The sequence below is a fragment of the Centruroides sculpturatus genome, unplaced genomic scaffold (genome assembly GCF_000671375.1).
Source record: "Centruroides sculpturatus isolate CEXI.00-Female unplaced genomic scaffold, Cexi_2.0 scaffold683, whole genome shotgun sequence".
Classification (NCBI taxonomy): domain Eukaryota; kingdom Metazoa; phylum Arthropoda; class Arachnida; order Scorpiones; family Buthidae; genus Centruroides; species Centruroides sculpturatus.
Genome location: NW_019384858.1, coordinates 175,880 through 188,892, shown reverse-complemented (window position 1 = coordinate 188,892; position 13,013 = coordinate 175,880). Strand labels below are relative to the sequence as shown.

At 39.7% G+C, this 13,013-nt stretch overlaps 1 protein-coding gene across 13 annotated transcripts in view; it reads left to right on the top strand.

Annotated features, from left to right (window-relative positions):
- Window positions 1–13,013, top strand: part of LOC111630606 (RNA-binding protein Musashi homolog Rbp6-like) — an 88,198-nt gene that overhangs the window by 60,520 nt on the left and 14,665 nt on the right. For 5 of the 13 annotated variants that reach the window (XM_023374738.1, XM_023374730.1, XM_023374733.1 and 2 more), the window contains 8 exons: window positions 3,469–3,551; window positions 3,826–3,910; window positions 5,148–5,180; window positions 5,378–5,449; window positions 8,174–8,377; window positions 8,472–8,534; window positions 9,950–10,003; window positions 10,671–10,852. In XM_023374738.1, coding sequence (XP_023230506.1) covers window positions 3,469–3,551; window positions 3,826–3,910; window positions 5,148–5,180; window positions 5,378–5,449; window positions 8,174–8,377; window positions 8,472–8,534; window positions 9,950–10,003; window positions 10,671–10,852 — 776 coding nt within the window. The remainder of the gene's footprint in view (window positions 1–3,468; window positions 3,552–3,825; window positions 3,911–5,147; window positions 5,181–5,377; window positions 5,450–8,173; window positions 8,378–8,471; window positions 8,535–9,949; window positions 10,004–10,670; window positions 10,853–13,013) is intronic. The other 8 variants (XM_023374728.1, XM_023374729.1, XM_023374727.1 and 5 more) reach the window with 7 other exon arrangements.

Sequence of the window (13,013 nt, the reverse complement as noted above, 5' to 3'; positions counted from 1 at the left end):
TGGATTTCTCGCTCTCCTCTGTTCGGGAGGTTCTTTGGCCGGCAGCATTGCCGGGTCTTACGTTTTTTCGTACGTTTTAAGGCTTACTTTTTTCTTTTTCCCTCGAGACGATTTCTTCGGTTTTTTTCCTCCGGCATTTGAAAGTGGCAGAGTATGGTAATTACGAGTAGAATGTTGTAGTTTTGAAAATGCCGTCCATATATATTAAACTGCGAGAAATTTGTTAACCTCGATTAGCTGCGTGGGGATTTTTGTCAGTGCGGGAATGTTTTATTAGTGTTTAAATTATCCGGGCACCCGTGTCGATAAACGGCTGTATTTTTTTTTATAAAGTTTGTGTTCCGATCGTAAATAAAGTCGTAGGATTTTTACCGAATATTACGTAACGCGTAAGTTGGCGTAAACGATGTTCTACGCCAAGTAATAAAACGTTTGATCTGTGGTAGTATATGTATTTTTATCTTTATAACCCGATCTTGGATTCGGACTTTATCTTTTTAGTCAGAAACGTCCTATAAGTGGTGATTATAGGATCCGAAGAGGTCAAAAGTCGAGTCCGGATCTTCTTCCCCCGAAAATTCCGTCCGGAATCGGGGAGGCCCGCCGAGAGAGATGCGGAGCGAATATCCGGAAGACGGGCTTGGACAGCCTGTATTTTCCGTCCCGAGAGTGGGTGGAAAGAGCTTTGGTGCCTCTCCCCTAATTAGCCGTTACTTCGGCAGATAGCCTCCCGCCGTTCTTCCCCGGGTCGGGCTTCCGTTTCCATTAATTACCACCCGGTTAATTCGAGATTGTTCTTCCCATCGATTTTCGTTTTCGGACGCTCCTTTCTTTCTTTCCCCCATTCCAACGCCCGTTAATCTCTCCGGCTCCTTACCCGAGTCCATTGTTTGTCCTTTTCTTCCTTTCGTCGTCCGGAAGAAGGCCCAGACGTTTTCCGGGCATTTTCCAGGCTCAGGTAAGGAATTTTCCGCAAGAGACGGCGCTTTACCGGGGAGAGAGGCGAGTTTAGACGGGAGGAAATTCGGCCGGCGGCCATTAAATGGCACGGGCCGTCGGCTGTGTCCCGGGCCCGAAACGCGCCGGTTGCCTTTATTTACCCATCGTCGTCCGGATAAATCGGTCGACCGACGAATTATTAGCGTATTAAACCGTAACGACGATTACCGACGGTTACGGCGACTCCGTGCGGAAATAAAAGCCGCTTTACTTCCATTATCCTAATTGCCGCTACCCTTTTTAATATTTTCGTCCACTTAACCGCCCGACGTGCATACGTTCGTGCGCCGCGCCGATATTTACTCGCCCGCTTTTATTTACGATGGAAAATAACCGTTTGTCGCGGACGTCGTCTTCGGCTTTGTTTTCCCGTAAATATCGTGGCGTTTCATAAAAACGATTAGGGAAATGACAAAAAAAAAAATCTTTAAAAAGTAGGGAAATTATTACGTCCGAGTTTTTTCCCTCGGACACCGGTCGGTGGTTACTTCCCCCGTTCCCGGACCACCCCACGCAGCGGTCGTTACGAAATTTGTGCCTTTTCCCGGTGTAATTTTAACCGTAGAAAAAGCCCTTTCTTCAGCGGAAGTGCTTTTTGAAATCTTTCTTCCGGATTCCGGAACGCGTAATTCTTATCAATTGGAAACTTCCGGGATTGTCTCCGGTTACGGTTTTCCCTCAATCCGGTGTTTTCTCTCTATCTTTCTCCTCCCCTCCCGTCTTCCCGACCGTAAAAAAGGGCAAAAAGTAAGAGCTGGCCCGTCCCCACGCGCCTACCTTTGGTTGGTGTGAAAAAATACGGCCACCCCCCTAAAACGTGGCCCTCATCCGTCGTGGGTTTCCCATTATTATGGGCGGAAATAGCCTTATTTACTTTAGAAAGCGCGTAGAACCGAATACAATTCTTGTAATTCTTTAAACAATTTCTTTTTTAAAATAAATATAAATTTCTTAAGCATTTTGAGAGGTTTTAAAGGCAGTAAATAACCGAGAAGTTATTTAAAGGATTAAGACGTTTTTCTTTTTAAAATCTAATTTTGTGGAGATGGCAACAAATTTACATAATTACGTCTTTTAAAAATTGATTAAAATATAATTTGATAATTGGTTTAATTTCGTATAATTTATTATTGTAATTTATTAATTTTAATTTAATCATTACCGTAATCTTTCGGATCGTTCCCGTGGCAAAATAATTAATTTTACGTACTTAAATGGTAGGAAATTAATTTCGTTTGGCCGTGAGGAACCGGAGCTCGAGATAATCCGCGGCGGAGGATACGAGCGCGCGCGTACGCGTGTGCGCGCCTATTGGCCAAAACCAAATACTTCCGGGCCGTTTTCTTGTGTTTCTATGGCCGAGCGTAATCCCAACTTTCTTTAAAGGCATTGTTTGGGACGGTAGAGGCTCCCTCCGTCAACGGAGGTTTCTTTTTTCCTCTCTCACGGGGCCGAAAACCTGGATAAAAGCCGGCGGAAGAGACTCGGCGGAGTTTTCCGTCTTTATCCCGCGTAAAAGGCTAATAATGCGGGGGGAGGAGTTATAGGTCCGAGTCGGTAATTACTCGGATGGCATCTGTTAATATCGGTGCGGATTTTAATAGACGGACGGCGGGTTGGCGGCGGCCAGATATAACCCACCTTATTAGAAAGAGTAATTTATTTCTTTTCCGTAACGGTACGACGAATACATTCTTCGGGCGCAACGTCATTATCATCGCCATGGAAACCGCGTTATGCCTCATTTCTCTTCTCGTCATCGCACCGTCCAACGAGAAAGTCGAATTTGAAACTACACCCTGTGTAATTACAACTTTAACCGTACGATAATGGCGTCGTCGAGTGGAAAGGAAAATGGCATTTTCTTAATTAAGACCGAAACCGGCGGATACGCGGGACGGGCTAATCAAAACTTGATTTGTCTACCTTGTTAGAGACCAACGAATTTATTCTCGTCACCGCCGACAAATTACCTTTCGGTCACTTTTTCTCTTCCGCCCGGTAAAAGTAGGGGGTCGAGTTTACCCGAAATACGAGATGGGCGTGTTCCGTCCTTTCACCTCGCGCGCTTGGACTTACGCCATCCTTCCGGATCCGGAACTTCGTCTCCCACCTGTCACCCAACACCTTCGCTTTGTCTTCCGGAAACTGACGACGGAATACTCGCGCGCCCATCGGTGTCACGAGCGACGGGTTGGGAACTTCCGGCAGAGAGGAATGGATCGATAGTTTTTCTCCGCCAACGGTCCAGATGTTTAAGTAAATAAAGTTATATATTGGGTAATTGTAACGTAGACTTAAAAGTCGATTGGACGGCGGTAAGTTTCGAAGGTGGCCCGAAGCCTCCACCCAACTTACGTTGCTTTGTTCTTAAAAAAACATTACTAAATTTATTACGCGAGATTTCTTAGTAATTAGAAACGGTTTATTACGTATTGCATTTTATAAATATGCGTTATTATTTTAAAGGGTTTGGGTTCGTCACATTCGAAAACGAAGACGTAGTCGACAAAGTCTGCGAAATTCACTTTCACGAAATCAATAATAAAATGGTAAGTCGTTTCTTTTCTCGCCATTAAAAACTATTGGTTTTTTTTACAATTTGCCGATTTGTCTCCTTTCGCGGAAATCGGTAAAGGGGCGCTCGCCCTTCCCCCCCCGAGCCTCCATTATTAAAGCCGAAATTGCTATTAACTCGAAAAGTAACGAATAAATTCGGCCACTTTTTAAATCTCGGTAAATGGGCGCTTTAACGATAAACGTTGAAGGACTCGGGCCTTACCGTGGCCCCGACGTTAAATATAATTAGGCCTTTGCCTCTTTCAGGTGGAATGCAAGAAAGCCCAACCCAAGGAGGTGATGATGCCCAACAACGTTGCACGTGGCAGAGGAGCGGGAAGGGGGACGTACGGTAAGTTCTTTCCGGAATTTGGTTGGGACGGGGTCAAAGGAGTAATTAAATCGAGAGCTAAAATATTTTATTAATTTATCGCCTTATTTTGAATTGGAGAATATTTATCGGTCGAACCGCAGAGCTTTTTTTGTTATTTGCCTTTTGTAAAATACGTCCCGGCCTTAAGAGTTAACAAAGAGGTCTTTTACGGAAGGGGCATGGATTTACGTGCTCCGGACGGATAGATGGATTGCCCGCTTATTTGCGAATTTTACTCTATTTTCTATTGGATTAAAAAGAAGCGTCTGAATGTGGAACCGTCGAGTGTTCGGGACAGCTGTGTAAGTCATCCATATTGTATGAAGTACGATATTGAATCTGACAAGAATTGTGCCATAAAATTTGACCCAAAGGAAGTTGTTGTATGGCATTCTCTAACAAAAGATAATGACAAAAGTGGAATTGCAATTTTATATCAATCGATTTAGCGGAGGACAGGTAGTCGCTTCACTTGTTTATTAAAGTTTATTTGGTTGGTAGTTTAGTTCTTTCCTTTTTTTTTCGTGTTTCTTACATAATTTATTGTCTGAGAAAATTCTTTCCAAAACTTCGGTAACGTAACGGTCTTTACGATTTTTCCTTCCAGGCATCCGATGCCTCCGCCATTATTTGCCGTCGAAACTTACTTAAAACACCATTTTCCCCACATTCTATCCCATTTCGTCGTTCCGGATGTTTTAATTTCGGTTCGTAATAAAAATTGCTCTCTGTCTATCCGAGTACAGTCGTTTCCTGCCCGCTTCTAGACCCTTTGACCCATCCGCAGCAAACTTTTCACGCGAAAATCGGATAACCCGCCCCTCCCATTTCTTCCCCTTAACCTTTTTTGACCGTAATTGAAGTTTAATACATTATTATATAAGTAAACGTTGCTTAATAATTAACGAAGACCGTATCCTTAAGAACCTACGTGTCTGTCCTTATTACTCCTTTGTAAAGCCGGGAATTTTACTTGTATGAACATATTTATATATAATATTTATTTAGGTTGTATATAAAGGTGACAAGTTTTAAGTTTCTCACACAAAAGTTAATAGGAGACGAATATCGACGTGATTATAATTTTCTTTTTTTAACAAATAACTTAATTAATTTTTCATAAAATGAATGCTTTTATATAGGTTATTTTAAATTAATTAACTGACGAATTGGTACGAAATATTATTATATTTTTAATATAAATTTTTATCTTTAGATTTAGTCTGGCCGTTGGGAGCATTGACGGATGGTACGTGTTTGTTTACGATATTGTTTCTAATTATGAAAAGTAATCTATTGGAATTTGTCTTTAATGATAATAAAATGAATTAAATACGTGGACGAAAACGAAAGATTTCGTTTGTTGGTTAAAAGCGGTTTAATTAATGATTTGTTATAGATTAACTGGAGCCGCCAGGTATGTAAAAATTGTTTCTATATCTTTAGCAGGATTCGCAGCCTACGGATACGGAAGAGGAGGCTATCCGGGTTATCCAGGCTTTGGCTATCCTTTTGCAGGTATGAACTTTAACATGCAACAGATCTGCATTCCATATCCTTTGGAACATTTGAATGTCTACAACCTGCATGCCATGCAGATCTGAGAACGTCTACCGCATTCGTTCAGTCGCATGACGTCAGGTACACTGGTATTCAACCATAGTGCCCGATGACTATTGACCACGGTATCGGAACTTTGCCGTTTCGGTACGACGGCGTTTCGGAGGAAACTCGAACGTCGGAAGATGCGATGTTTTGGTTTCGCTGACAGGATTTTCTGCCTTATTCCGGTCAGGTCGGCAATATCGGAGTGAAACGAAACATTTCGGACGAAAGAATATCTTTATATTTATATACAATCTCAGGAAGTTAATGCTCAACACACAGTAATCATCCACTGACGTAAGACTGATAATAAGGGTTTAAAAATCGAATGGTCGATTTCATTCCCAATGGTCAGTGATGAAACCAGTACCGTATGCACGTGTGCAAATGTGCTCTTTCTTCTTATTTTGCTTTCGTGCAAAAAGTGACTAGTCGTTTCGCAAATTTTACATTCTAATTTGTGGAGTGTGACGCTATAAAAAAAACGGCGGGTGTCTTACAGTACAATAAACGACGAAGTATACGGTTCTAGCCGACACCAGAAACCATCTACATTTCCTATGCAGATCATATCATATATATATTTAAAATTAAACATATTTATCAAGTATAGAATATCAGTGATGTTAATCGTAGTGCCATAAATGGTAAAATTAAGCATAGCAGTTTCCTGGATATACGCAATTGGGAGATGACGTATTCCATCTGCCCATCATTCTGTATGTGATATTAATCGTGTAAGTTCATCGGTATTGAAAACTGTATACTGGCGGCAGTGTGGAGTGATTTGGCATGTTCTGATATGTTTGCACATCAAAAGAAACTTTTATACTGTAAGTTTAATTTTATTGACCATAGAAATTGGTCAAAGATGGATATGTTTTACAGTTATAATAAATGACTTTTAAAGAAATTGATCGGGATGTTATCAGTCACTGTAACAGTTTCGGTCACAATGACACGAAAACTTTACCGCATCGCGCCGCATCTTTAGACACTTGACTAGGACACAGCTCGTCTTTCCTATTATTAAGATCGTTTCGGAATTATTTCCAAACGGATTCGATCTTTGAAGAAAGTCACTGGCATTTCTATCGACCACGGCCACGGTTTGCCTAACTTTCCATCAACTTTATTGTCGTCCAACTACACTAAATAACCAAGAAAAGTGACGTGAGTCAAAAAAGATGTCAATCTCTAAAATTTTTCTCTGGAATAAAACGAAAATTGGTCCAAGTATTTTATTACCAATCTGTTTTCCTATTATTTTACGCCCGAGACTTGTTGTGTATAAGTTAATTACATATTAAAAGTTTTCTCTGTTTGTAATATATTTTGTAGTTGTTATGTATGATTGTTAGAAGCCTTCTACTCTTTTAGGTGTGCGTAGTAAAATTAACAAAATCTAGTATTAGATCTTAATGTTTCTGTAAATTTATTAACGTAGAAATAGATAGACGACGAGTGAGAAGTGTGTGACTGTCTTGTTGTAATAGATCTTCACCTTTAGTGACAGCTTCCGTCCTATTAACTGTAGTTATAACCTGACAGCATGTCACTTAAACACGTGACCAGTTATAATAGAATCCTTACTCACTAATTACGGTTTTGCAGTGATATTACCCGAATGAATGTGTGAAGTGGTGCCAAATCCTCCCACCGTAGATTTTTTACAAAACTGATTGTCCATTCTAACTGCTATGCTTAGTTATACCTGTGCCTGGTGACATACCTGATAGTTTGTAGAAATACGTAGGATTTTATTAGTGCTTGTATGATTAAAAACATACGATAGTAACTAGAATAGTATTAGAAATAGTCAAATTTTTTTATCTCAACTTTCAATGTGTAAGAAATAATTGATGATAATGTTTCTTAATCTAATATTTTGAATTTTAGAATTAAAATGTTTAATTATTAACTTAGAAAAAGTTATACATTGTTGATGTTTTTTATTACTTTAATCTTTAAACTGTCTTTAATCACCACACCGTTAGGAGAATTTATTATAACAGTAGCATGTTATTGCATGATTTATAATTGATAAATTAATATTCTGCTTCAGCTTGTTTCTTTTTTCCGTATTGTCACTTTATTTTTGATTTTATTTTGCATCTGATACTTAATTTCCACTCAGTCCTCCTTACTACTTAACATAATTTGTGGAGATGATGATGACCAGATGGCCAGAAGAAAGAATGTCAAACATCTGTGAGTAAAATATCTTTAATTCGAAGATTTTCTGTTATGTGCATGTTGTCTTTGTTCATTCTGCTTCTTTCTATCCTCTCATTTATTGCCATGGAAAGTTGAGAAGTTGTGGGGAGGCAACTGTCCTGCAATCACATTTCTTTTTTAATTAACTTGCTACTTATGTTTAGCTACAAATTTTTTAATTAGTTTATTATTTGCTGTGGAAAATGATTCCGCTCTTTTAGTATAAAGTATTTAGACAAGATATATTATTTTATTGCATTTATGTTTTTGCACTTTTCATGGTATTAAGTTGATCGTTAGACAGATAAGACAGTGAACAAATCTACAAATATCATAAGTGTTTATGTACGTCATAGCAGTGTAGTTATTTAGAAATATCAATAATAGTCAATAAATCCCCACTCCCCACACTTTCTTCAGGCTTTCCTGGCTACAGCTACTTCCCTTCTCCTACTACGGCCGACCATCAGGCCACCGCTTTCTATGCCGACGCTTACACTGCAGCACCAGCACCTCCTGCTGCTATTGCTAGCCACGTTACTAATGTGACTCGTAGCGAGCCCTCCCCAGTGCCTCTAACTAACCCTCCCGTCAAGAGGGATCACTATCCTCACCATCACACAGGTAAGGGACAAATTTAACTGTCAAATGGGCCTGACTTTTTCATCCTCCTCAATAGCAATTTATAATGTCTTATATCTGGCCTTCTGATTAAAAGGTGAGAATCATGCTCTAGATAGAGCCTCTATTGTTAACAGTATTCAACCACTTGTTTGCCTTCGTAAGTTCATTTTTTAATGACTTAAAAATATGTTAAATTTTAGTAGTACTGTAATCACCAGCACGCTAGTTCTATAATAGGCTTCTTTTTATCTTCTATCACTATCTGTTTTTGCACTAAATTTTACTTTAAACTTAAACTATCCAGTATGTTTCTATTCGTAGAATTTATATCAAACGCTGCTTTTATATAGAGTAGGACTAGTTACTTAATTATAATCATATTTTATATATAAACTTTAACAGTATTTAAATTATAAGAGGTAAGTTGGATATTAACAGTAACTTTTACGCTTAATCTTAAATGAAATGTTGCATTTTGTATCACTTCCTATACAAAATGCAATGTGTCCGAATTAATTACGCGCCGAGTTGCCTGCGGATGAGACGGCGGCATTTGTTCCTTAATTTGCCAAAAATTCCCTATAATATATCCGTCCACCCCCGGGTAACTCGCCGCATTTATTCTTTAAGTTCCACTTTATTTATTATTATACGTAAAATATATTAATTCTTTTATCCTGAAAAATATAATGTAAATAAAAACACGCAGATCGGTACCGAAATTGCAACAAAATCGTTTTTATTTGCATTATAAATACAAGTATTCGTTTATTATTTAAACCTTTCAAATGATAATCTTATAATTATATATATATATTAATATTAATTTTACATTAAGATTATTTCAAAAATTTTTATTTCTCAATGATATTATTCCAACGGATCCGTGCATTTTTGTGTAAAAATATTTATATTTAGGAAAATAATAATCATTTTAATTAACTACTGTCTGTAGACAATTGTTACAATTATTACTCTTGTCTGGTTTCAAACATGTCGGATGCTTTAATGAAAAAAAATCCTCCGTCCGCTCGTCGTCATCCCTTTCATTGTCAAATGGTTTCGGGGTCGATGTAGGGCCTAATAGCGATCGTCGTCGCTCGTCAACTTCGGTCCTTTTACGTTGTATAAATAGCGTTTATAAGACATTTTTGGAATAATAGAAAACGATAGAAAACGTAAATAACACACACTACGTTACTTATTAAAAACGACTTTTACGGATATTTTCGGTAAAAGTCGTTTCTTACTGCCGAAGACCCCTTTTTTTCCTAGATTAATTTTCCTGTTAAGGAAGTGTTTCAAAAATGCATGGGGACAAAAAAGGTGTTGGATACAGGAAATATCATTGAGTAAAATATTAAAGATAATACCTGGGGTGTGATTACGTTATATATACCGTATATTATTTATAGGTATTACGGTTACGCGTTTTAAACGGTAAAAACGGGCGATTTATTTGTTACATGTTGTTGTGAAATTGTTAAATGTTTATTTGTTATTGGCACTTGCATGCTACGCAGCCAAAGAAGTTTGCATCGTGTCGTCTTAATGTCGTGTCTCTATTTCCAGTGGAACTAAACGGACAGCAGACATCACCACCGCTACTAACCCAGGCTCTCTCAGGTAGAAAGCACTCCGTCTTACGTTACCTAATCCAACTGCGTGTTTCGCACCGTTTTCTTCTTCTTTCCGTCTTTTCATTCCAATCTCCAATGCCCGTTTATTTCCGATTTATTTGCAAAACGCCGAAAACTGCGGTTCGTTAAAACAATAAGTCCATTTCTTCGTCTTGGACTAGAAACAGAAATAACAAATGATCCGAACCCAGTTCGGGAAAGGCGCGGCGGGGGGTAGAATCTACACCCGCCGAGACTTTCATTGAATGGTACCGGGTCTTTCATTGAATGGTAATTAAACTACGCCCACGCGCGCGCGTGGAAATGTCCCGGTTCGAACCTTCGACGGGCCTTTTTCTATCTCTTCGTAAGTGTTCCTTCCCTTTCTGTTTTACTTCGCCCGTCTTTTATCGTGGCCGAACGCGCCTAATCCGACCGGCGCGACGGAAAACGTTCCTTAATTATACTAATTTATCGGTGTAAAAACGAACGACAAAAGAATCGCTACGTCGGCGATTACGAGAGGACGATAATTGACGTGGTGAATACGTCTTTTAATGTGTGTTTTGTTTTGTTTACGTCTTTCGTGTCCGTCGGAAGTCGCGAATTATCGGTAAACGGCATTTGACATTTTTGAACGGAGTGTAACGAATGCTTTTATTTTTCGTCGACAGTAATCAATAACTACGGACCTCAAGGATTCGCAGCACCCACGTCCCCGGCCAACAGCCGCGGTTTCCCCGCAACCAACAGTCCCGGTCCCATAGACCTGTACAGCTCCAGTCAAGACAGCGTGGGCTACGTTCAAGCTACGAGTCCTCAACCCAGCGGATTCCCTCCTATCGCTGTAAGCAGGGTAAGCTTTTAACCAGCGCAATTTCGGGCCCGGCTAATTTTTCTACCGGCGACAGTAAAAGAAAGTGGCGGATTTCGGTCTCAGCTCAGTCTATAAATAACGCGCGTAACACCGAAGGACTGTCGTAATTCGAAAGTAAAACTCTCGAATAGACGAAGCGATGGAGACGAATTTTCCGTCTTTCGTAGGGTCATACCCATCTGCTTTTCCGTTTGTCACTTGCACCAATAAGTACTTGCGAATAAGCTTTGTCGTTTGCTTAGTTTCTTCGGCGACGGCGTTGCTACCTCGGATTAGAACGTATTCACTCGTAGAAACATAGAATTATACAAATTGAAAGAATGGAAGAACCCGTCAGCATTGAGAATTCGCATTACTTCGCGGCCGGACGATAATTCTCGCAATTGCTTTTGTAATTAATCTTCAGGCTCGGTATTATTCATTGTCACCAAAGTGCTTTTTTAAATCTTGTAATCTTGGTTCTCCTTCTGAAGTGTATTTTGTGATGTAAGATACAATAGCATACTCTGAGGCACTCGCTTGACAGTAGTATTAGCACGCGACGTAGTATTAGTCGCTGTAGCGACAAATCGGTTGTACAGTACGTATTGAGTTCTTCATTTCGTTTAGGAATGTATTACACAAAATTTCCATCGTCACCTGTAGGCAGTTTGGATTCCGCAATTGTTTCGATGAGATAACCAAACCGGCACAGTTTTACTTTTCCGAACAGTTTTAGAACAACGGCAAGAATTCACTAAATAGTAAATTCTTGCCTTATGCGGTGAAAATTGGCTTTAATTTAGCACCCCTAATGATCTAACTCGAGTTCTCAAGCTATCCCTGCGCTACAGTTGGGAGGAAGTTCTCGTAGCTGTTGTATATAGATTTAGTGGAGATAATTAAACAAAAAAGGTCTTATTAACATGTCTCCAATACTGAGAGGGATAGGATAATTAGAATGTTCGCAGAGGCGAATTCTCTGGGCTTGTTTGGCATTAGCTTTGCGCCGCGTGCTTAAGAGAAAGTTTAGATTGCAAATATACTATTTATATGAGAACAAAATGCCAATAATAATTTATTCCAATGTATAAATTCTTTTATCATTTGTGTTTCCTTTTACATTGGCAGCTAGCGGCTAGCCGTTTTAAGTCAGTACGATGCTTGCGGGAACTCGATCGCTCGCTCGTGTGGAGGTTTTTCGCAGCAAACAAGTGCGCGCGTGACGTCATTCGAAGCATCTTACACGGCCAGATTGTATCGAAAGCTTGCGGTACCCAGTCAGCGTACATGTATTGTGTACAGGGGCGGATCAACATAGGGACTAATAGGGTTTAAGCCTTGTGTCCCCAGTGTCAAGGGCCCACAAAAGTTGAATTATTATCATAAATTTTAAATACTTTTTCGTTATAATATATTTCATGTGTAGATATAATGGGCTTTATAATAGTCCATACTTTTTTATTCACACCAAATAACGTTTCTGTCTATTGTTTAGTGATAGAGATAGGCCTATTATTCTTATTATAACTTTCAGCATGCCCAACAATTTTGGTCAGGATTCGTCCCTAAATGCTCGAAAGTGGAATTCTTATCGGAAAACTTTCCAAAGAGTTAGTAGAAATGCAGTGTTATTGAACAACGGACTCAGAAAGACAAGCGTACCAAAAGATTGGGCACGATCTCCCGGAGACACCAGAACGTACTATACGTCTAAAAACTGTTGGATAGCTTTGTATAAGAGAGGGGTAGGTAAAATCCTATTACCATCTCCTCGTGATGCCCACTGGAAACAACAACCTTCGGGAAGTTTGTTAACGATGAAGGTATCCAACGGCATTTGGAGCGACGTGCCGACTGGAGTATTATTGGTCGCATCCATTAGTGACGTCTTCTCGAAATTTAGATAATGCTAGGGAATTTCCCTAGGCGATGCGCGCCATTCTTGTCCAAGCGATGCGAGAATATGTATGGGCTAATCGCCCTTAGACGAGGCAGGTTAAAGAAGCAGGTCCACTAAGGCCTACGAGTCACAACCATCAACATTGACACAATGACTGGACGAAGCCGGAATGCTGAAAACTCACCGCATTGATATTGCGTGTGTCCAAGAAACAAAATGGAGGGAGAGCGAAGGCACGAGAGATTGGCAAAGTATACA